The sequence below is a fragment of the Pinus tabuliformis genome, chromosome Q (genome assembly GCF_031772625.1).
Source record: "Pinus tabuliformis cultivar Carrire ecotype Pingquan chromosome Q, CPIR1, whole genome shotgun sequence".
In the NCBI taxonomy this organism is placed as follows: Eukaryota; Viridiplantae; Streptophyta; class Pinopsida; order Pinales; family Pinaceae; genus Pinus; species Pinus tabuliformis.
The window spans coordinates 526,669,194-526,691,183 of record NC_142296.1 but is presented as its reverse complement, the minus strand read 5'-3'; the positions used below and the strand labels follow the sequence as shown (position 1 = coordinate 526,691,183).

The following is a 21,990-nucleotide window of genomic DNA, read 5'->3' as shown; positions in this document are numbered from 1 at the left end:
GACCCTGGTTAGAGTTTATTTTAGCTAAATAGAACCCATAAATATGAAATTCAACTAACTAATTTCTCATGACCCTACCCTAATCCCTTTTGGTAACCAATCTATACTCACTTCAAAACACAAGATCACACCAACCCAAGAATCCATCATTGCATTTGCTTCAATTGCGTAATAGACGATATATTATAAAAACAATAAATTTGCAGTTTATAGTTTCCCATGAAAGCATTTTGACAACCAACTTAGCATACCCGATATCTTCTCCTCTTCCTCCTCCTGTTTGCCCCATTATATGTTGTGAAAGACAAGCTGAAACAAGAAAAACCTTTAAAGGCAATAGAACAAAGGCATTATATATTACATAACATACATAAAACTTGGGGAAAGAGTAGCTAGACTCTAGGACCTCGACAGAGATCGCTTTCGCGCCCTAGTGAAATCCGAGCGTGACCACACCGTGTGGCAAAATACAGCTATACGAGTGTGACACACCTGGGGCAAGGTTTGTCAACACTTCATGCTTATGCATAGATTGTGAATAGTGAGCTCAATTTATGGCACTTGCATTAGAGAGTTTGGCAGGCTTTATATGCATGCATTCAGAAATAGACTCTCTTCGTAGCAAAATGATATTCCCAAATCTTATACTCCTTCAGTTTACTTTACACCTTTAGAAACCATTGATAATTATTATTATATATTAAAAATGTTCATCATATTAAAATACATGTGTGCATTTGTATGAGTGAATATTGTAAAATATACATTTCCCTCTTTCCCAAAATTAACTAATACTAAATAGCGGCATTACATATTTTGAAAATTAAAAAATATATAAATACAACTATGTCTATGTAATAATAAACCGAATAACAAACAATTAAATACATATCATTTTTAAAACTTTAGAAAAGTCTATATGCCTCTAAACTCTCTCTTTTATAAAGATTCAAAGATTCAAATTATTCTAAATAAATGTTGCTTATGTAAATAAATCTCACTTTCATTATATTTATTTTTATATATTCAAGTATAAAGTGCATGCGTGCACATATATAAATATGCGTTTCCCTCTTTCCCAAATTTAGTGAATGTCCATACTCTTATTACATATTTTGAAAATTGAAAAGTATATAAATACAACTAAATTGCAGCTGATAAAATTTATTTCTTCTCCGTTCCTTAAAAATTAACCTTGACCGTAGGTATAAATAAAGATTTCTGCTGTAGCTTAGAGACCCAGAAGATACTAGCTACTTGTTTCTGCCATAGCTTAAAGGCCTAGAGGAATATAAAATTCTTAAAGTTCACAGAAGAGAAATACACAACTTTGAACTCACTGGAAACATCAGAATTGAAAGTTGGTAGGAGGGAAAATGAATCACATATTCTCAAAGGGCTTGGCTTTATTATGCAGTAGTTTACTTATGGTATGTTTTGAAGTTTTTGCGATAGAATTTGTTTAGGGATTTTGATAAAGATTTGTTGGAGTTCAAGTTGTGAATTTGGATGGTACAAGTTAGTACATTTTAAACCACAAAAAATTACATTTTAAGAGAAAAAAATTAAACCAAAAGTTGTTAAAAAAATTAAACCAAAAGTTGTTTATACTGTCAAAAATTTCGGAACATATAAAACATGTATAATAATTACACAACGCCTTTTATTATAACTCAGATAGTTGAACTTTCTTTCCACGCCCTTTATTATAACTCGGATAGAAATGGCAGTAAATCCATCTTTTCATGGAAAATTGATGGTAAAAGAGAGAGCAGATTGTATTTTTCAAGAAGGGGCAAGAAAATGCATTAGCAGTCTAAAAATGTTTCTAGGCCGCTGCCTGCTTGTGATCCTTAATCTGTCTTAAAGCCCCACTTTTCTAGCAGCTTTTTAATATATTCCCCAGCAAAGAAACCGGCAACTGCACTGCAAAAGCCGGTCACAATGTAGAAAATAACAGTTCGAATGTAAGACTGCCTCCTAACTCGAGCCTTCCCCAACGCAAGTAAGATGATACAAACCAAAGACACTGCACTTGTTGCAATGAATTTGTGCAGCCTGTCATCGCTCTTTCTGAAAGAGAAGGCATAGGTGATTGGTGGCAAAGATCCAAAGATAAGATAAGAAACAATTGCTACAAACCCATTGAACCAGAACCTTTGCCCGACTGTCTCTATGAACTGATCTGGGTGATGGTGATCAAGATCCAGGATCTGCAAAGTATACAAGAAAGTAGGTACCAGATGAGCTTTCAACACACTACAAATCCTCCAAATGGCAGAAACAAAATCAACTAAAGGAAACAGTGGCCTAATTCAAATATTAAAGAATATAAGAACAAAGGACATACAAGAGTACAGTATAAGTGAGCAGAGGACATGCAAATTGTTTATGGTTTCATTGTTTCTATTAGTCACGGTTTTTCATCATAGCTGTAGTAGGTCTTACAGCACACAAAAATCAGACCTCTGCACATAAATCGGACTTCTATAGTGACGTATCCAACACATTTTAAAGAATATATTAGAAGACAATAAAACACTAAACGCTAGCTTGCTCTAAAATTAACAAGTGCAACAGTTAGGTTCGTTTATCAAATTCAAGAGCCGAGCCAAATTCAAAATCAAACTCACAGTAGCTAATATGAATCCAATAGGAATTTTTTCCACGTACTTGGCCTGCACTTGGTTAGATGGAGGATGGAGTGTTGCGATTAGAGCAATTAGACGATGCTCTTATCCAGGTATGTCCATTGTAGTATGAATTTCAAAATTCAGTCAATAAGTGGCATGTCCATTGAATTCAAATGTGTCAATTTTGCTTATAAAGCACTTTCTAATTCTTGCTTTTTATTTTTTTTCGTTAATTAGTTTTTTTTGGTATGAATTTTTTGAGCGATTCCAGGATGATGATGATCGAGTTGAGATGCCACCCCCATCTGGTCCCTTGGTTCCCAGGTTCCATGGTTCAACACCAACAACAAGGGCTTCGTCTTCATCAATTTCAGTGCCACAACTTCCACAGGCACCATTTTCTTCATTGCCACCATGTGGAGGCCCACTGCCATGTACTTTTCGTGATGGAAGGAGGAGAGATTAGTAGATATATTCACAATTTACTACTTTTGTCATACATTAATCATTAGACTTGTAGGCTTGTGAATTTGAACCTTTTTGTCTTGGTGGTGGCCAAGTGGCCTATTTTGTAAACGTTATTATTTGGATTTTGGACATGACTAATGTTGACAGTTGCTCACTTGCTAGATAATATGCTTTATGTTTTATAATATGCTTAAATGTTTTATGTTTTATAATATAATAAAAAATTTGATGTATATTTGTAATTGCTAGAATATAGATGGTTGATGCTCGAATAATTAATCATTGATGTACAATGAAATCATAGATGCCATATCTATCTTAACTTATGTGAAAATATGCATGTTTTCATGTCTTCTACAACTAATTTGGTATTTGGGATGTTTGTTTTGAATATAAATGCAAAAACAATATAAAATAAAAATAAATTATATATATATATAGTAGAAGCTTCCAAAACGCTTTGCTTCCTAGATTTTTAGAAAATGATGCTTCCGCGTCCCCACTTCCAAAAAACATCCCCTTTTCGTCCCTACTTCGTGCAACATTGATCCAAACATCAAAATTCATCCATGAAACCAAACTTGTTCTCCAAAAAGGAATGTAGAATTCTCCAAAGAGCTACTAATCCAAACAAGTGATGATGAGAGGAATGAATGAGCCTCTCATCAATTTATATCCTCTAAAGAGTTCGATTTGCCTAATTAAGTACCAAATAATAAAATAATGTGCAATAATAACATCCCTTGGTAACAAGCCCACCAAGATAACTCCAAAATAGAAAGATAAGCCTCTCAAGAGTGAAAAATAGTAAACATAATGAGTCATTGGGCCATTGAGAAGGCCTAATGGAGTCCAAAGTGTGACAAGGTGAGAGAATACACTCCAAACATAGTGAATAAGAGGTTGGTCCCTTGATATCCAAGCAAGTCACATGTGGTATCCCCAAGTGGGTATGGGGGCACAGTGACATCTTCATGGATCTCCAAGTGGATTGATAATGCCTATAAACCATCTGTAAGGGCTAAGATGATGACATAAGCCCTCCCTTTGTCTCCCGCGGTGAGACACATCCTAATCTAGACCCTGGAACCTTTGCTAAGTGTGTGGTAAAAGTGTGAATCTGGTTGGGCATGGTGATCCAAGTGCATCATCTTCATCCAAAAGATGGAACACGATCAATCACTAAATGGTGCTAGGGATCCATGAAGTGCTCTCTGCTATGGTGGAGGTTCTACAAGTGCCAATGTGGCCCTATGGAGGGCTTGGACCTCGTATAAAGAGACCAAACCCCAAATAGAGACCCACCTGCAATCCTGCATAAGATCCAATGTGTCCCCTCACCCTCCAATACAACAAATCATTAGGGTAATCTAGTAAAAGAGCTTACAAATCATGGAACACAAGCAAACACTTCATAATGGCATGCCCTTCCATAGTGGGCTTTAGCATGTACAAGTGTCTCCAATCTCAACAAGGGGGTTAACCAATTACCCTATTAAGTTGTTTCAGCCTTTAAAGGGGGTGATATGTCCATGGTGTGAAAATTTATAAATAGAAATCCTATTGCAGTGATTAATATTATTTCTTCTACTTATTATCTCAAAAATAAGTTATTCACAGTGTTCTTACATCGAATATCGAAATATATTCTGCTGCAGCCTTCACAATTAAAATATTGCAGAAAGTAAATGTAAGGAAAAATACTGGCACAAATACAATCACAATGACACAGTTATTTTTGGACAATTGTCCTTGGAAAACCCAATGTGGGAAGACTGGTGCAGCAAATGAGGGTTTCTTTATTATTCTTCAACAAATTCTCATGTACAAATTACAACCAACAAAACAGGAGTGAGAAATTTTACATACGCTTCCTAACAAATATATGATCCAGGGGAAGTAATCCTCTTCCCCGAAATCCTTCTACGTTCCTCTTCGCCAAACTTCTCACATTGGGCCATCGTCTAGCTGCCCACACATGCTTTGCATCAATCTGCCTCTGCGCTGCCTCTTTCTGCGTCACCGTGCTCCTGCTCTGCGTCTCGCTGCCTTGCACTCTCGAAAGATGTTGATGCCCTCTCTTCCTTTCTCACCTACAACTCTCCCTCTCATTGGATTTTCTCTTGCCGAACTTCAACCAGTGAGAAAATCGATCTTACTCGGGTAACTAAGTCTTTGCCTCTGGTGTGTTCTCCAAATGCCCATCAAGCCTCCTCTTATAATCCTCTCGTTGATCAATCAACGGCCCAGATTAGATTCTAATCAATGGCTATTATCATATTGACTTGATCTCTGCCTTCTTCTAGAAGTTTCACCCATAGTTAGATTAATACCCATTAATTATTTTAATTTCCTAAGTTTAGACTTAAGGTCCCATTAAAAATAAATAATTCTTTTAGTAAAACTGTCTCTGGGTGGCATTTCCCAGGTATTGGAGAATGCATGTGTCTACCTTACAAATTTTGAGACTTAGAGCACATCCAATGCTACTAGAAATCAACACTCCCTCTTAGCAAGGAATGTGCTCTAGCAATGCAACCTGTTGAAGCATCACGCTATTCTATAACATCTCCCTCTCCGTTGCTGATGTCTGTCATGCGATCCACCAACCTCCGCGCAAATGTTTCATCTGTACCGTTGTTGACCCTGCCACTGTCAACACTGCATCGGTACTGCAACTCCCTCTGAATTTCTGCATCTGTGCTACTGTTGGCACTGCCACTGCCACTGCCAACTGTCCCTGCATTGCAAACTACTGAAATGGATTTTCTGCCATACTCATCTGCTCTCTAAACTGAGTGAACTTAGCTCTTCCGAGAGCCTTTGTGAGTATATCGACTACCTGCACTCCTGTGGGGACATACCGTAGTTGTATTGCCCCACGCTGAGCACAATCTTTGATAAAGTGACATCGGATATCTATGTGTTTCGACCGATCATGAAATAAGGGATTCTGAGAGAGTTAGATACAACTCTGATTTTCACAGTAAACCTTGGTCACCTCCATCCTTTTTCTGAACAAGCTCACAAGAAATTTTCTAACCCATATAGCGTCGCACGTAGTTGTACTGGCTGCCATATATTCTGCTAAGCTGAAAGCTGAGGGCTACCGATTTATGCTTCCTGCTACACCAAGATATCATCCCTGATCCAACACTGAAGCAGTACCTCGAGGTAATTTTTCGGTCTACTGAAGTACCTGCGCAATCAGCATCTGTGAGCCCATTTAATCTGATGTCCTCCCCTGGGAGTATTTCAACCCATATCCGATTGTTCCGTGCACATACCTAAGAATGTGCCTGGTTGTTGCCCAATGCACCCTATTTGGTTCTACCATGAATTAACTAAGAGTGTTGACAAAAAAGAAAATGTCCGACCTAGTGTTGACCAGATACATGAGCGGCCCAATGAGCTTCCTGTACAAGGTGGGGTCTACATTCTTGTCTTCTGATGCATCTATTTTCTTACAGTTGGTGATCATGGGAGTAGCCATGGGTCGACAATCCTACATTTTGAATCTCTTCATAATTTTTGTAGCATATCTTCCTTGACCAAGGAAGATCTCCCCATTCTTCTACCAAACTTCCAACCTTAGAAAATAATGCATCAACCCCATGTCCTTCATGTTGAATTTAGCATCAAGATTTTTCTTGCAATCCTTTATGAGCTTGGATGACCCAGTTAGGAACAAGTCATCTACATATAATACCATAATAAGTGGCTCATTCTCTCCCATCAAATAGTAGAGATTGGGATCAACATCACTCTTGACAAATCCCAATTGCTGCAAGTAACTACCAATCTGACCATACCATGCTCTGGGTGTCTACTTGAGCCCATACAAGGGTTTCTTTAATCTACAAACATGAGTTCTCTTCTCATGAGCTTCGATGCCTTCAGGCTGTTCTATATACACCTCCTCTTCTATCACCCCGTTCAAAAATGTTGTCTTGACATCCATATGGTGAATCTCCCATCCCATTTGAGCTGCTAGGGATATAACAGATCTGATAGAGGTGTATCGAGCAATTGGGGCGAAGGTCTCTTCATAGTCTATTCCTTCTTTTTGAGCATACCCCTTTGCCACGAACCTTGCCTTGTACTTCTCTATACTGCCATCTGCAACATACTTGATCTTGTAGATCCATTGTGATCCTACAACTGATCTATCTTCTGGTCTAGGTACTACTTCCCAGACATCATTCGTCATGATAGAGTTGTATTTTTCTACCATGGCATCCACCCATACTTGGTGTTGAATAACTTCTTGAAAGCTAGAGGGTTCTTCAACCTGAGCTACCAATGTCTGGTATCTGTCAGGTTGTCTACACTGCCTTTTCTCGGTTCTAGGAGCTCCAACAAACTCCTCTGCGTCCCTCAGTGTCTGTCGTACTTCTTTGGTTCTACCACTAGTGGTGGGAGGCTCAACCAACTCCTCTTGATCCTGTCGTTCCATCTACTGAGAACTATCTTCATTTCCTCCTTCTAGGAGATACCGACACTGGTCACTGTACTCAATACAGATGTTTGTCCTCATGCCTGTCCTCCTTGTTGCCCCTGCTACTCTTGGACTAATGGAACATCTCCTGACTGATCTTCTGCAGGCATCTCACGAGATTTCCTGAAAGCTCTGTCCTCCATGAACTTTGCATCCTGTCTCACTACAATCTTCCTGCTACTAGGAATGTAGATTATGTATGCCTTTGATGTCTCGCTGTATCTTACGAGATACCCTTTTTCTGCAGTTTGATCTAGTTTACTGCGCTTCTCATCTGCAATGTGACAATAAGCCACACTTTCGAATATCCTAAGATGACTGACTTCCGATTTCTTCCTTGTAAAGACCCCTTCGAGCGTTTTCTTCCCCAATGATTGTTGATTTGTGGTAGCATCGAATGTGCTCTAGCCTTGAAAATTGGTGGAGAGGCTAAAGCACATGAGATCTCCAAAACTCAGAAATGGTTTGGGGAAATTCCACCTAGTTAGAGAGATATTAAAATAATTAATATTTTTAATGGGGTTCCTAAGTCTAACCTTAGGAAAATTAAAATATTAATGGGTATTAATATAAAACTAGGTGAGAATGTTCTAAATGACATGGATCAAGTCAAATCTAATCTTAGCCGTTGATTAGAGACTTAATCTCGGCCGTTGAAGACTCAATAGGAAAAGTATAAGAGGAGGCTTGAGGGTCAGTTGGAGATACACCAAGAATGATTAGTCAGTTCGATTTTCTGGAGTGGAGTTTGCTGAGAGGAATTGAACAAGTAATCTGAGTTGCAGCAAGGGGCAGTGAGTACATAGCAGAGAGGCAGAGATAGTGCCTATGGATCAGCGCAGTGGTAGAGGGGCTACCCAAAGGCAGCCATAACTATGCAGAGGCTGCAGGAGCCACGCAAAGGCAGCTAGTGACTGCACAGAGGCTAAGGAGCCTGTGTGGGTGACGCAAAAGGCCAGAGAGCTGACGCAAAGAGGCAGAAGGTTGATGCAGAGGGTTCAGGAGTGACACTAAGGCTAGCAGGGTTGATGCATAGCCTAGGAGAAGCACTAGAAGGATTTTCGTGAGACAGACTTGCTGAATATCTGTCTCCGAGAAGAGGTATTATTGTCGTGTAAAAATCTTTGTTGGGTGGGCCAGTTCGGCACCTTAGTTGTACTCAAGAATTCTGTTGTTATGAAACCAGCTCAAGAAAAGATAGAAAAGATAGATCAACGCCTTAGAATTCAGCCTCTTCGAGGGGGCAACCTCCTTTACATTACATAAATGAACAATTCTTGGATGATTCAAATGACAAAACTTCCTTTCTATATATAAGAGTCTAAGGAGTCACAATATAACCTAGCCGACCTAACAATAATAATATAAAGCCACAAAAATAGCAATAGAGGGATTCTATGGGGCACAGTAATAACAATACGGGGATAATAGGGGCACAACAATATTAATAAGGGATGCAACTACAATAGTAATGGGGTAATCACTAGTATTATAGGGACCCAACATGCCCTTCTCTTTCAAAAAAGTGTTGTCCTCAACGCTTGAGTAGTTCTGGATGCTTCTGTATAAAATTCTCATCCTCCCATGTGGAATCTTCAGTGGATAAGTTCTTCCACTTGATAAGATACTCCGAAATTGATCGGTTTCGTAGCTGTCGAGTTCTTGTTTCTGTGACTGCTTCTGGTTCCAATATAATTTTTCCTTCCTCCTCAAGTTCTGGCAATATTGTTTGAACTGGGAGCCTGTCGCCTATAACCTTCTTTAAACATGAAACATGGAAAACTGGGTGCAATCGAGAAGTTGCAGGAAGCTCCAATTTGTATGCCATAGTACCAATCTTTTGCAACACCTTGTACGGACCATAATACTTTGGTGATAATTTATTATCCTTCTTAGCTTGTTTGAGGGACATTTGCTTATATGGTTGTAGCTGTCGGAATACCCAATCACCTACATCAAAACTTCCTTCGCTGCGATGTTGATCTGCCTGTTGTTTCATTCTATTCTGTGCCAACACGAGGTTATCCTTTAAGAGTTGGAGGACTTGTTGTTGATGTTCGATGTGATGTTCCACTGCTTGAACCTTAGAATTGTCTCTTAAATATGATGTGATGGATGGTGGCTGATATCCATAAAGTTTCATAAATGGGGTCATTTTTGTTGCTATATGGAAGGAAGTGTTATACCACCATTCAGCCAGAGGCAACCATTTGACCCATTGTGTTTGTTTATCAGATAAAAAGCAATGAAGATATCCTTCCAAACATTTGTTTACTATCTAAGTTTGCCCATCAGATTGAGGATGATAAGATGAGCTATGAGCTAACTGAGTACCAAGACAAGAAAATACTTCTGTCCAAAAAATTCCAGTGAAAATGGGATCTCTGTCACTTACAATAATCTTTGCATTTCCATGTAGCTTTTGAATTGTTTCCATAAATGCAGTAGAAACTGTACTGGCTTTAAATGGATGTGATAATGCACAAAAGTGTGCATACTTGGTAAGTCTGTCAACTACCACGATGATGACACTCTTTCCCTCAGACTTGGATAAACCTGTGATAAAATCCATTGAAACCTCCTCCCAACGTTGGCTTGGAATGGATAAAGGTTGTAATAGACCCGGTGTCTTAATTGTTTCAACTTTATTTTGTTGGCAAACTAAACATTCTGCCACAAATTTTTGAATATCCGATTTAAGACCATCCCCAAAAAATTCCTTCTTAACCCTGTGGTAAGTTTTTAAAAATCCTGAGTGCCCTCCTAAGGGAGAAGTGTGCAATTCCATAAGAATCTTTTGTTTTAGTTTGGAATTCTTACAAAGGTATAAGCGATTTTTGTACCATAAAGAATCCGTTTGCCAGCTAAATGTATCAGACGTACTGGAATCTTGTTGTAACTTTCGAATAAGTGCCCACACTTCTTTGTCATTCTTCCATTCCTCCCTTGCTTCATTTATCCAATCTGGTTGGATAATAGAAATGACGCACAACAATGCTTCCACATCCTCATCCTTTCTTGAGAGTGCATCTGCCACCACATTTTGCTTCCCTTTTTGTAGATGATATCAAAGTCATAACCCAACATCTTTGTGACCCACTTTTGTTGCTCTTCAGAGGATAATCTTTGTTCTAAAAAGTATTTAAGGCTATCATGATCTGTTTTTACCTTGAAGTGTCTTCCCATTAGGTAGGGTCGCCATTTCTTAAGTGCGTGGAGTATTGCCAACATTTCCTTCTCATAAATAGCTTTGTGTAAAAAGTTTCCCTTGATTGGACGACTTTCAAAAGCAATGGGTCTTTCATCTTGCATTAAAACAGCACCAATTCCATTTCCTAAAGCATCACATTCCACAATAAAGGATTTTGTAAAGTCCGGTGTAGCTAAGACCGATGCTTGGCACATTGCCTCTTTAAGATGTTCGAAGGCCTTTGTTGCTTCTGGAGTCCATGAAAATGCATCTTTCTTCAATATTGTTGTTAGAGGTGCTGCTATTATCCCATAATCCTTAACAAACTTGCGATAATACCCTGTCAACCCGAGAAATCCTCGCAGATGCTTTATGGATGTGGGGATTTTCCATTCCTTAATGGCTTTAATTTTGTTAGGGTCTACCTTAACTCCTTCATGAGATACAATATGACCCAGATATTCCACCTTTTGTACTCCAAAGAAACATTTGGATCTTTTTGCATATAATTGTTTCTCCTCCAATAGTTGTAGCACCCTGTCAACATGTTCAACATGATCCTTCCAAGACTTGCTGTAGATTAGTATATCATCAAAAAATACTAACACAAATTTTCTAAGGAATGGTTTGAAAATGGAATTCATCAAACCTTGAAATGTTGAAGGTGCATTGGTAAGGCCAAAAGGCATGACCAAAAATTCATAATGACCCTCATGAGTTCTAAATGTTGTTTTCGGAATGTCTTCAGTCTTCATTCTGATTTGATGATATCCTGAACGAAGATCCAACTTGGTGAAGTAAATTGGTCCATGCAATTCATCCAGTAATTCATCAATGACGAGAATGGGAAACTTATCTTTAATAGTGAGCTCGTTGAGCTCCCTATAATCCGGACACGTGCCATGATCCATCCTTCTTGTGCACTAATACTACTGGAGCAGAGAAAGAACTTTGACTCGGTTGAATTATACCAACCTCTAGCATTTCTGCAATCATACGTTCAATTTCACTCTTTTGGGCATAGGGATATCTGTACGGCCTGATGTTTGGAGGAACACTTCCTGGAATCAGATAAATAGCATGATCATGATCACGAATAGGTGGGAGACCTTTGGGAGTCTCAAATACCTTGGAATGATTGTCCAAAACTTTTTGAAGATCTGGAGAAATAGATGATTCCAATGTGGAAACATCTAGCGAACATAATTGTGCAATTACACCCCTTTGTTCCTTTTTTAGAAGCTTTGTCATATTGTTAGCACTTATTATCTTTCCCGGTTTCCCTGCAATACCCCTTAATTCAACTTCCTTTCCTTCCACAGGAAATTTCATGAAAAGTTCTTGAAAATTAAAAGCTGTTGTACCCAAGGATTGTAGCCATTGGACTCCTAGTACAACATCAGCACCTCCCATTGGAATGGAAAGCATTGGGCTAGTCAATACATATTCTCCCATCGATAGCTTGATATTATGGCACTTTCCAGAGAAATTTATTGTTCCTCCATTTGCAACCATCACTTAACACTCTGGTGCTGAATATAAGAAGCAATTCAATTCTTTTGCTACCTTACAATGGATAAAATTGTGGGTACTTCCTAAATCAATCAACACTATTACCTTTTTCTTCTTGATTTGTCCTTCTATCTTGATGGTTTGAGGAGTGGTAATTCCCGCCAATGCATTACAAGATATGGTCGGATTCATTTCTTCTTTATCTAAGCTTTGTTCCTGGAGTATATCCTCTTCTTTTGACCTTTCTTGCTCATTTTCTTCTTCCTCTTCACAATCTATGTAGAATAATTTCTTCTCAGCACACTTATGACCTTTAGTGTATTTGCTATCACAATTGTAACAAAGCCATTTTGCTCTTTTTTCTTCCAATTGTTGTGGTGTCAACCTTATAGGTTGTGGAAGACTAGGGGCAACAACACTTCCATTTTTATAGTTGTGAGTGGTATGCTTCCTAGTTGCCATAATTTTGCTTTCCATTTTTCTTGCTAACCTGAATGCCTTCTCTAATGAATCAGGTTCCCAAAGGCGAACATCATGTTGGATATTATCCTTTAAAGTCCCTATGAACACATCAATCCTATGCTCCTCTAGAATATTTTTTACCCTTATGTTCAATTTTTGGAACTCCTTAATGTGCTCCATTATTGAACCCTTTTGTTTGAGACTTATCAATTGGCTAAAAAATGTGTTGCTTTTTGTATCCTCATAATGTGCTGTCAATTCTTCATAAAAATTGCCCAAGTGATAATTTGTTTACGAGAGCATAGCCATTAATACCATACAAACTGATTTGGTTCCAAACTTCCAAATATGAAGTTGCAATACGTACCTTTTGTGTGTTTTGCACATTATTGAGATCGAAAAATTGCTCCATCTGTAATATCCATGTTGCGGGATCCTTGCCATCAAACTTCCTCATATCGATTTTTGGAATATGGTGGGTCTTCGATCCCACATTAGAGTCTAAGAAATCATGATTAACATTTCTTTTGTTCGCATCATGAGTTTCCTTTACTACCTTTTCACCATTAGTAAGTATTTTTTGTAGAAAATTTGTCAAATCTGTCTTCAAATCTGCCATGTCTGTTTTCAAATCTGTCTTCAAATCTGCCATGTCTCTTTTCAAATTTGTTTTCAAATCTATCTTCAAATTGTGAGAGTGACATTTGTTGCACTTGTTCTTGTAATTTTGACATATCATGTAGCATTTCTTCCTCTTCTTCATAAGTCATGCTAGAGCTTTCAGGTTGCTTACTAGGTGTTTGCATTTTCTTTCCTCGGGGCATTAGTTACCGATAGTAATGCTCTACTATGCCCTTTGAATTCCTTCAAAATAAATTTTCAAACCAATATTAAGCAAAAATTTAAAAGAATCTACATACCTTTTTTCACTTTGTAGGAGCTCGATATTGCCTTTGATGTATCTCTGTACTTTCGGATCATCCAGTTTTGAAATTGTGACTTGCAGTAGCCCTCTATGTCCTCTTTCCAATGCCACCAGTCTGATCCAAATTGGATTCTCCAAGGAAGAGTTATGCGAAATCTCCCACAGTGACCTGATTATAAACTAGTTTAGTAGAGCGAACTTGTACGACGTGCCACGAGTCACTGTTTCGACCTTTGGCTTTGAAAAATATACACAAAAAACTTTAGTCCGTCCTCTTTCTGTACCTTACGAAATTTCAATCCGATGCTCAGAGAGAAAGTTATGACGATTTTCCCCAGGTCACCTGTTTGGAATGTAATTCAGGAGTCTGCAAAAAGACCAACTTCCTCATATCATATCTCCGCAAATATAGCACAAAAATCTCTGAAATTCGGACCTGATGTTCAGCGCAATTTCTTCTCAAATGGTTTTTTTTAAGCTTCTGAAACGTCACAGAAAAAAAGTTATAGCGAAAATGCCACGATGACCTATTTGGAGCAGCGAAACCTAGAATCCAAAGCTCTGATACCAAATGTTATGAAACCAGCTCAAGAAAAGATAGAAAAGATAGATCAACGCCTCAGAATTCAGCCTCTTCGAGGGGGCAACCTCCTTTACATTACATAAATGAACAATTCTTGGATGATTCAAATGACAAAACCTCATTTCTATATATAGGAGTCTAAGGAGTCACAATATAACCTAGCCGACCTAACAATAATAATATAAAGCCACAAAAATAACAATAGAGGGATTCTATGGGGCACAGTAATAACAATATGGGGATAATAGGGGCACAACAATATTAATAAGGAATGCAACTACAATAGTAATGGGTAATCACTAGTATTATAGGGACCCAAAATCTGCATAATAATAAAACCCTCAGAACTGTTGCACCAGTTTTCCCAAGTTGGGTTTTTCCGGGAACGATTGTCTAAAAGTAACGGTGTCCCTTGTGTGTTTGTTCCAGTATTTCAGTTGATGATTTGTATATGAGTTAAGGTTGCATCTGTGTTTATTTTTAGTATTTATGCTTATAAATAACTTGTTAATGTTATAAACAAGTAGGAGAATTTAAACCAGAGGATGCAGTACGGATTTCTAACAGGTTAGACTTAGAAATTTCAACATGGTATCAGAGGGTTGCAAGTCGCAGGAGGACTGAAGGCACCAACGTAATCAAAAGTATTTGCAGTAGTAGCAGCTATCCCGAGAGACAAAGTTGCTCCTAAGCAGAAGGCAATAGAGAAGGAGTGACGTAAAGGGCTTGCATCATCATTTCGAGCCAGAGAGAGGGAGAATGCAGAGGTAGAGAGAGGCAGAAGAGGCTCACAAAGAGCCACGTCATTCTACTCAACTAGGTAGGCTTGACGCAGTTGGTCAAAGGAGCGATTCAACCTTGCCAGGATTGCGCACAGTTGAGAGGCTCAGTTTCTTTAGTTGCTGGGGCCTAGGGAGCTGTGGGCAGATTGTGGATTAGGAAGCTAGTGGGTTGTTGTTGCTGTCGAAGCATAACAGTACCTAACGAGACAGAACCAAAGTAGAGGGAGTTGCTGCCTTGACGAATTTCTAGCCATGAAATCCAGATCTGAGTTGTTGTCGTAAAGAGGATTGGAGAGGAGCAGTTCGACATTTGGTGGGAAGATTTCTAGCAGGGAAATTAGGACTTAGAGGGAGATTTCCAATAGGGAAGGTGAATCTCAAAGGGAGTCCAAAAGAAGAGCGAATATGGCAGTGAATGGGCTGAGGGATCAGGATAGGTTAGACGGGGCTTCCACTTTTCCATCTGGAAGGCAAGGATCCTAGTAGTCCTGGATAGACATCGCATCAAGAGCTTCGCCTTGAGAACTGTGGCTATCCCAGTCGACCTAGCTGATAATGAGAGGTATGAGGATGTAATAGCGAAGGCTAAGTGCATAATCCTTGATGGGGTCAAGGATCATGTAGCATCACATATTGCCGAGAAGAACATGACAAAGTAGATGCGGGATACCTTGACGACATTGTATCAGGGCACTTCTGTGCAGAGGAAGATGCTACTAGAGAATCAGATGTGATCATATCAGATGCAGAAGGGGGAGCAGATAGATCCGTTCCTCCTCAGGTTACAGGAGATTCATGACCAACTTACTTCCATAGGGGCCATGCCGGATGAGGAGTTTATGGTGAGGACTGCCTTGAATGCAGTCTCCAAGGAGTGGGAGACAGTTGTCCAAGGGATTTTGGGTAGAGCAAATCTTCCAGGATGGGAAGAGATGTGAGTAGCTCTTCGCCAAGAAGAGATCAGACGATTGGCCAAGGCAGGTAGTAGTGGCAAAGGTGGTCGAATCAAAAAAGAGGAGGAGGAGGATGCGGCTCTGACATCTGCGGGACAACAGGGGAAGAGGAAAAAGAAGGATATCTCCAAGGTGAAGTGCTTCCATTGTGGGGAGTTGGGTCATTATGCATCCCAATGTCCAAGGAAGAAGAACAAGGGAGAGGCTTCTGATTCCAAGGCAGCTCTGGTTAAGGTGGAGAAAGAAGTCGAGACTGATGACGATTGCGCCATGAGTGCTCATGCACCTCTAGAGAAGAGGTGGGGTGACATCGAACTGTAGTTAGTAGGACTACAAAAGATGTAGGGGCAGGATCCTTGAGGTGTCCAAACTCTTGGATCATATCCGGCTACGGGAGCCCTGAATGACAGTAGCAGGATGACGGATGTTCAGTAGAGGAAGAATGCAGAGTGCAGAGGTTTGTAGTAGCGTAATGGGGGTTGCAGCAGTGCGAGAGGCACAAATGTTGCAGCAGTGTGAGAGGCATAGGGGTGGTTGCAGCAACGCAGAGGGAGCACAAGATAGCAGCAGAGGTAGCTTCAACATTAGGAGGCTTCCATACTGACAAGGATGTCAGTAGTTAGGTAGATCAGTTACTTACTTCTTGGTAATTGAGTTGCAGTGCATTTGTTAGCAGTGGTAGTGCTATGGGCAGCATGATGCAGCATTTGAGAGAGAGTTGCAGTGCAGATGCAGTGTTGGGAGGAAGGACCAGCAGCAGCACGGATGCAGAGGGAGTTGCAGTGGCAGTGGCAGAGCCATGGGTAGCAGTACAGGGGCAGCAGTGCATTGGATTTTCGGCAGCAGGCCAAGCATCAGTACAGGTACTGGTGCTGGAGGATCATTGTGATGTTCAGTGGTAGAGCATTACTAGAGCACATTCCTCGCTAAGAGGGAGTATTGATTTGTGATAGCATCGGATGTGCTCTAGCCATGAAAATTAGCGAAGAGGCTAAAGCACATGACATCTCCAAGACCCAGGAATGGTTTGGGGAAATTCCACCCAGTTAGAGAGATATTAAAATAATGAATATTTTTAATGGGGTTCCTAAGTCTAAACTTGGGAAAATTAAAATATTAATGGGTATTAATATAAAACTGGGTGAGAATGTTCTAAATGACATGGATCAGCCAAATCTAATCTTAATCGTTGATTAGAGACTTAATCTCGGTCGTTGAAGATTCAACAGGAAAAGTATAAGAGGAGGCTTGAGGGTCAATTGGAGATACACCAAGATTGATCAGTGAGTTCGATTTTCTGGTGTGGAGTTTGCTGAGAGAAATTGAACAAGTGATCTGAATTGCAGTGAGTACATAGAAGAGAGGCAGTGATAGTGCCTGAGGATCAACGTTGTGGCAGAGGGGCTACGTAGAGGCAGCAGGAGACGCAGAAGCATCCAGTGACTTCGCAGAGGCTGAGGGGCTTGCGTGGGTGACATAGAAGGCCAGAGAGCTGACATAGAGAGGCAGAAGGCTGACGCGAAGGGTTCAGAAGTGACGGTGAGGCTAGCAGGGCTGACGCAGAGCCTAGGAGAAGCGTTGGAAGGATTTTCATGGGACAGACTTGTTGAATATCTGTCTCCGAGAAGAGGTATTACTACCATGTAAAAATCTCTGTTGGGTGAGCCAATTTGACACCCTAGTTGTACTCAAGAATTCTGCATAATAATAAAACCCTTAGCACCGTTGCACCGGTTTTCCCAAGTTGGGTTTTTCCGAGGACTATTGTCCAAAAGTAACCGTGTCCCTTGTGTGTTTGTTCTAGTATTTTAGTTGATGATCTGTATATGAGTTAAGGCTATGTTGTTGCACAGAATGCCTAGGCACCGCGACAACGCTCAGATTGAGGGTTGTCACCCTGATCCCCAATCTCTCCATTTAAGCTGTCTCCCTACAGCAGGCTAAGGGGGTAGACCCTATGGAAAAAGGAATAAAAAAGAACTAGCTGAGAATCAATCGGCTCGGGAGACACAACGAGGCAATCAAGTACTTGATTAAGGCTTAGCAAGATTTAGAATTTGATTAGATTTTAAATGATTAATACCAGTGCCTTATGGAGTCAACGATCCAAGTAATTGATTAGTAACTGCTGCTTAGGAAACAAAGATATGAAATCTGTTTATAATTTCACAATAAAACTCTTTAACAATCACTTGAAAATATTTGCAAGATGTCTAACATGTAATGAGCATTAAATAATCCAAGCAATGACGATAGGTAGATGCAAGATATTCAACATATGCACAAATTCAAATATTTTAAACAACCACGAAATTTAAACGCTAACTGATTTAGATCCTAGAATTTAAATGATTATGCTTAGTAACTCAAATCTAGGAAATTTACCACCTTCCTATAGTTAAACTTAGGATATAAAAAATTTAAGCACATTTAACTAAGGAAAAAAAATTGATACCACACAAGTTTTTCTTTTAGATCTTAATCTTAGCACAAAAGGACACCAAGAAGAAATTTTAAATTTGACAACTTAATTATTCCTTAGGTGAATTTATTGATATGCTAAGTTTTATGATGCTAGACTTAATGTGGTAAATAATTAATCAAGATCCTTTTTTTATTTTTATTTTTTTAAATGTGACTAACGTAAATCGATTTTTTTTTTTTAATGGGCCAGAGGCCACATAAAAGATTTAAAATCTTTAAGTGTGAAATTTAATTCTGATTTCTTTCCTAGCCACATAAAATAAACTTTTTAGTTTGTTTATTTATTTATTTTAATTTCTTTTTTTTTAAGATTTTTTGAAAAAAAAATAAATCTAAATCTAAATAAAACAATGAAAAATCAAAATAAAACAAAATGAAAAGAAAACCAAAATCTAACGCCTCTTTTTATTTTTTTATGTTTTCTAGATTTTTTATTTTTTATTTTTTTAAATTTAAAATGACAATCAAAGAAAATTGAAAAAAAGGTGTAAAAAGAAAACAAAATCAAAATAAAAAGAAAATCGAACTCAAAAAAAAAATGAAAAATCGAAATTCAATTTTTTTTGTTTTTCTTTAATTGGTTTATGTTTTATATTTAAAATAGATCAGATATAAAAATTAAAATGATTTTGAAATGTATCACCCTAACCCTAACTCAACGAATGCATAGAGACACAAAAAATAAAAATAAAAAAATGAAATTGTGAAGCTTTGGAGGGTCTACGAGAGGGAAAAAAACTTGACGGCAGAAAACGATGGAGCGAGGAACGGATGGAGCTGCGTAGAATTTGTTTGCAGGTTGGACGGCAGAAAGGATGGATGGTGAGGGCTATGGCAGTGAGAGGGATGGTAGTAAAGAGTGGCAGCGGACAAGGGCTTTAACGTAAGTCCAGGAGTGAGGAGCGGATGGTTGCTGGCTGAGCGTTGAGACTGCATTGTTGAGGGAGAGAAGTGAGTGCTTATGCAAGTCGAAGGCAGCGATGGACAAAGGATAGGCAGCGTAGATGGGCGGGTAGGCAACTGAGGGAGCTCGCAGAAAGGTGTGAGAGACGGGAGCCGCGAGGCAGGGAGTGTAAGAGGTGAAGAGCAACGTAAGGAAATGGAGGAGACTCAGCGAGGGAGATGGCATCGTGAGGAATGGGAGCTCGATGGTAGCCGAAGAGGGAGAATGAGGAAGCTCAATGAAGGCAGAGGGAATGGCTCACAACGGCAGCAAAATGGAAACGCAGGAGGTCGATGGAGTTGAGGGATTCGTAGGTTTGAAGAATGCTGCGGGTTAGGAGGAAGAAGCAGCATGTATAGACTGTGCAGGTCGGAATGGAAATGAGCAGCAGAAAGCTTTGCTACTGCCGGTGGATGGAGATGACAAAAAATGCGGAATTTTTGTGGCAGCGTATGGAGGAAAGCAGGACTGTAGATTATGGAAGGCTCAGGTATGAGCAATAGGCAGCGTGTGGATAGAGCTACGTGAAGGATGAAGCAATGAGGAAGCTGTAGGCAGGGTTTTGCAGGTAGCAGCAAAAGGCTGTGAGCCTAAAAAAAATTTTCGAAATTTTTCAGGCATCAGAAAAATTGAAGATCCCAGGCAGCAGACAGGAAAGGAAAATAGAAGCCCAATAAACCCATAAAAATTTCCCAGAGATTTCTAAATAAAATTTATATATTCTGCTTTAGATTTATTCCTTGAAAGTTGAAACCCCTGTAAAATCGTTTCCAAATAAAAAAAAAAATTAAAACCCTGGATTGTAGAAATAATTTCCCTGCAAGAGATGGTTCTGAGGTCAGATCTTACCCTCCAAGACCTAGATTTGGCTTCAAAATCAAACTTCACTTTCATATCTACAACCTGTTCCTGAAAACACAAACACCCAGAATCCCGATATACCAAAAAAAACTGAGACCCCAGAAACCCTAAGTCAGAAAAATTTAAAAAAATTACAAATCTATGCACAGGAGTAGCAAATCTACCAGATCTGGCGAGTGTGAGTCCAACTCCGCTCCCAGATCTGATAATCTGAGGCTCTTAAAAGCCAGATTTATCAATTTAGCACATAAAATTTTTGAAATTTTTAATTTAAATGGAGGTGCTTCACCCAAAACCCTTCATGCATCAACAATGAAATTTTTTATGAGTTGGTTGGTCCAACTGAAAACTTCCCTGAACGCCTGATGATCTAAAAATCAAGAATTCCCTACACAACTCAATTCCACCATTAACGTAGAGTGAGAAAATGATAATAAAATTCAGATTTAATAGAAATACCTGCCATTATATTCAGAACTTAAATTACCATTCAAACCCCAGTGATCAAACAAGATACCTGTACTTAAATCACTCTTCATAAAACTATTATCAATGGCTAAAAAGAAATCTATGCATGAAAATAACACATCTTACAACATTTCCACGAAGAGTAACACCAGCAGAAATTAACCCCAAAGTCTTCCTTTATTGCTCATAAAAAAATGATTACAAGAGAGCTTTCACTTAGCACACGACTCAAAGATCAAATGATCTCAACTGACAACTAACCTCCTATTTAAAGGTAAATCTTCCAATGGCTAGTTTGAGTAATCCCTGTCAAAGTAATCTCGACCGTTGATAAGGATCAAAATTTCTTTTAATCTCATCCATCGAAATTTCAAATATTGAGGAAATTTCGATTTTTTCAATTAAACGCATTTTAATAAATTCAAAAATTAAAATTTTGCATTAATTTCCTCAAAATTTTGACTTTAACTTAACCCCAGGGACCAAAGGCCTAAAATTTAGCAAAATAATCAATATACTTTAGTCCCTGGACCTTTTAAAATTTGAATTTTAAGGACCCACGAATTTTGCCTTTGGAAAATTTAAATTTAATAATTAATTAAATTTCTGGCTTAGGATTTTAATTAATTTTGTCCAGAAAATTCAATTAATTAACCTATGAGGAGACAAATTATTTTTCCAACCCTCAAGACATTTTACATCATTATTTTCATATCCTTTACATCACAAGGGGGAAAACCCATCTGAAACAGACCCTCACAGACCGCCCATTTTTGCGACACAAATATAATCCAACAGACTAAGCAATTTGTAACAAAACAACTTAACCAAATAGTTAGGACTATTCCCAAATCACTTTTACACAGACTCGATCTATAACACTAGGACTCGCCTAAGATTCTGGTGACAAAATTCATTCCACCTTTGGGGTAAGGCTGAAGGAAAACCCTGCCAACCATCCGAGAATGGATCGGTGAGACAAAAAACCTCCCGGAATGTAAATCGTTACCAGAAAAATAGGTTTACCTAGGCAATTACATACATGACACAGATCTACTGAAATTATTTACATCATATATATGCAGAATGGGTTTACATTATAACATGACAACCAAGCTGATGATGATAGCTGGAAGACGCAGACATATCGATCGGTGCTATCCATTTTGCGAAAAAGGGGGTGTACTGCTATGGGACGTTGACACGTAGTGGTCAACAGGCTGCATCT

The 21,990-nt window shown here is 38.9% G+C and overlaps 1 protein-coding gene and 1 long non-coding RNA gene across 4 annotated transcripts in view; one reads left to right on the top strand and one right to left on the bottom strand.

Moving 5' to 3' along the window:
- Positions 1-1,646: 1,646 nt before the first annotated feature.
- LOC149220522 (uncharacterized) overlaps positions 1,647-21,990 on the bottom strand; it is a 398,953-nt gene continuing 378,609 nt past the window's right edge. For all 3 annotated transcript variants that reach the window (XM_089384792.1, XM_089384793.1, XM_089384794.1), the window contains exon 8: positions 1,647-2,213. In XM_089384792.1, the coding sequence (XP_089240918.1) occupies positions 1,854-2,213 (360 nt within the window). In that variant the 3' untranslated portion in view covers positions 1,647-1,853. The remainder of the gene's footprint in view (positions 2,214-21,990) is intronic.
- On the top strand, positions 2,187-3,178 carry LOC149220523 (uncharacterized). Its single transcript, XR_016249290.1, has 2 exons — positions 2,187-2,743; positions 2,905-3,178. It is a non-coding gene; the product is annotated as an uncharacterized LOC149220523 (long non-coding RNA).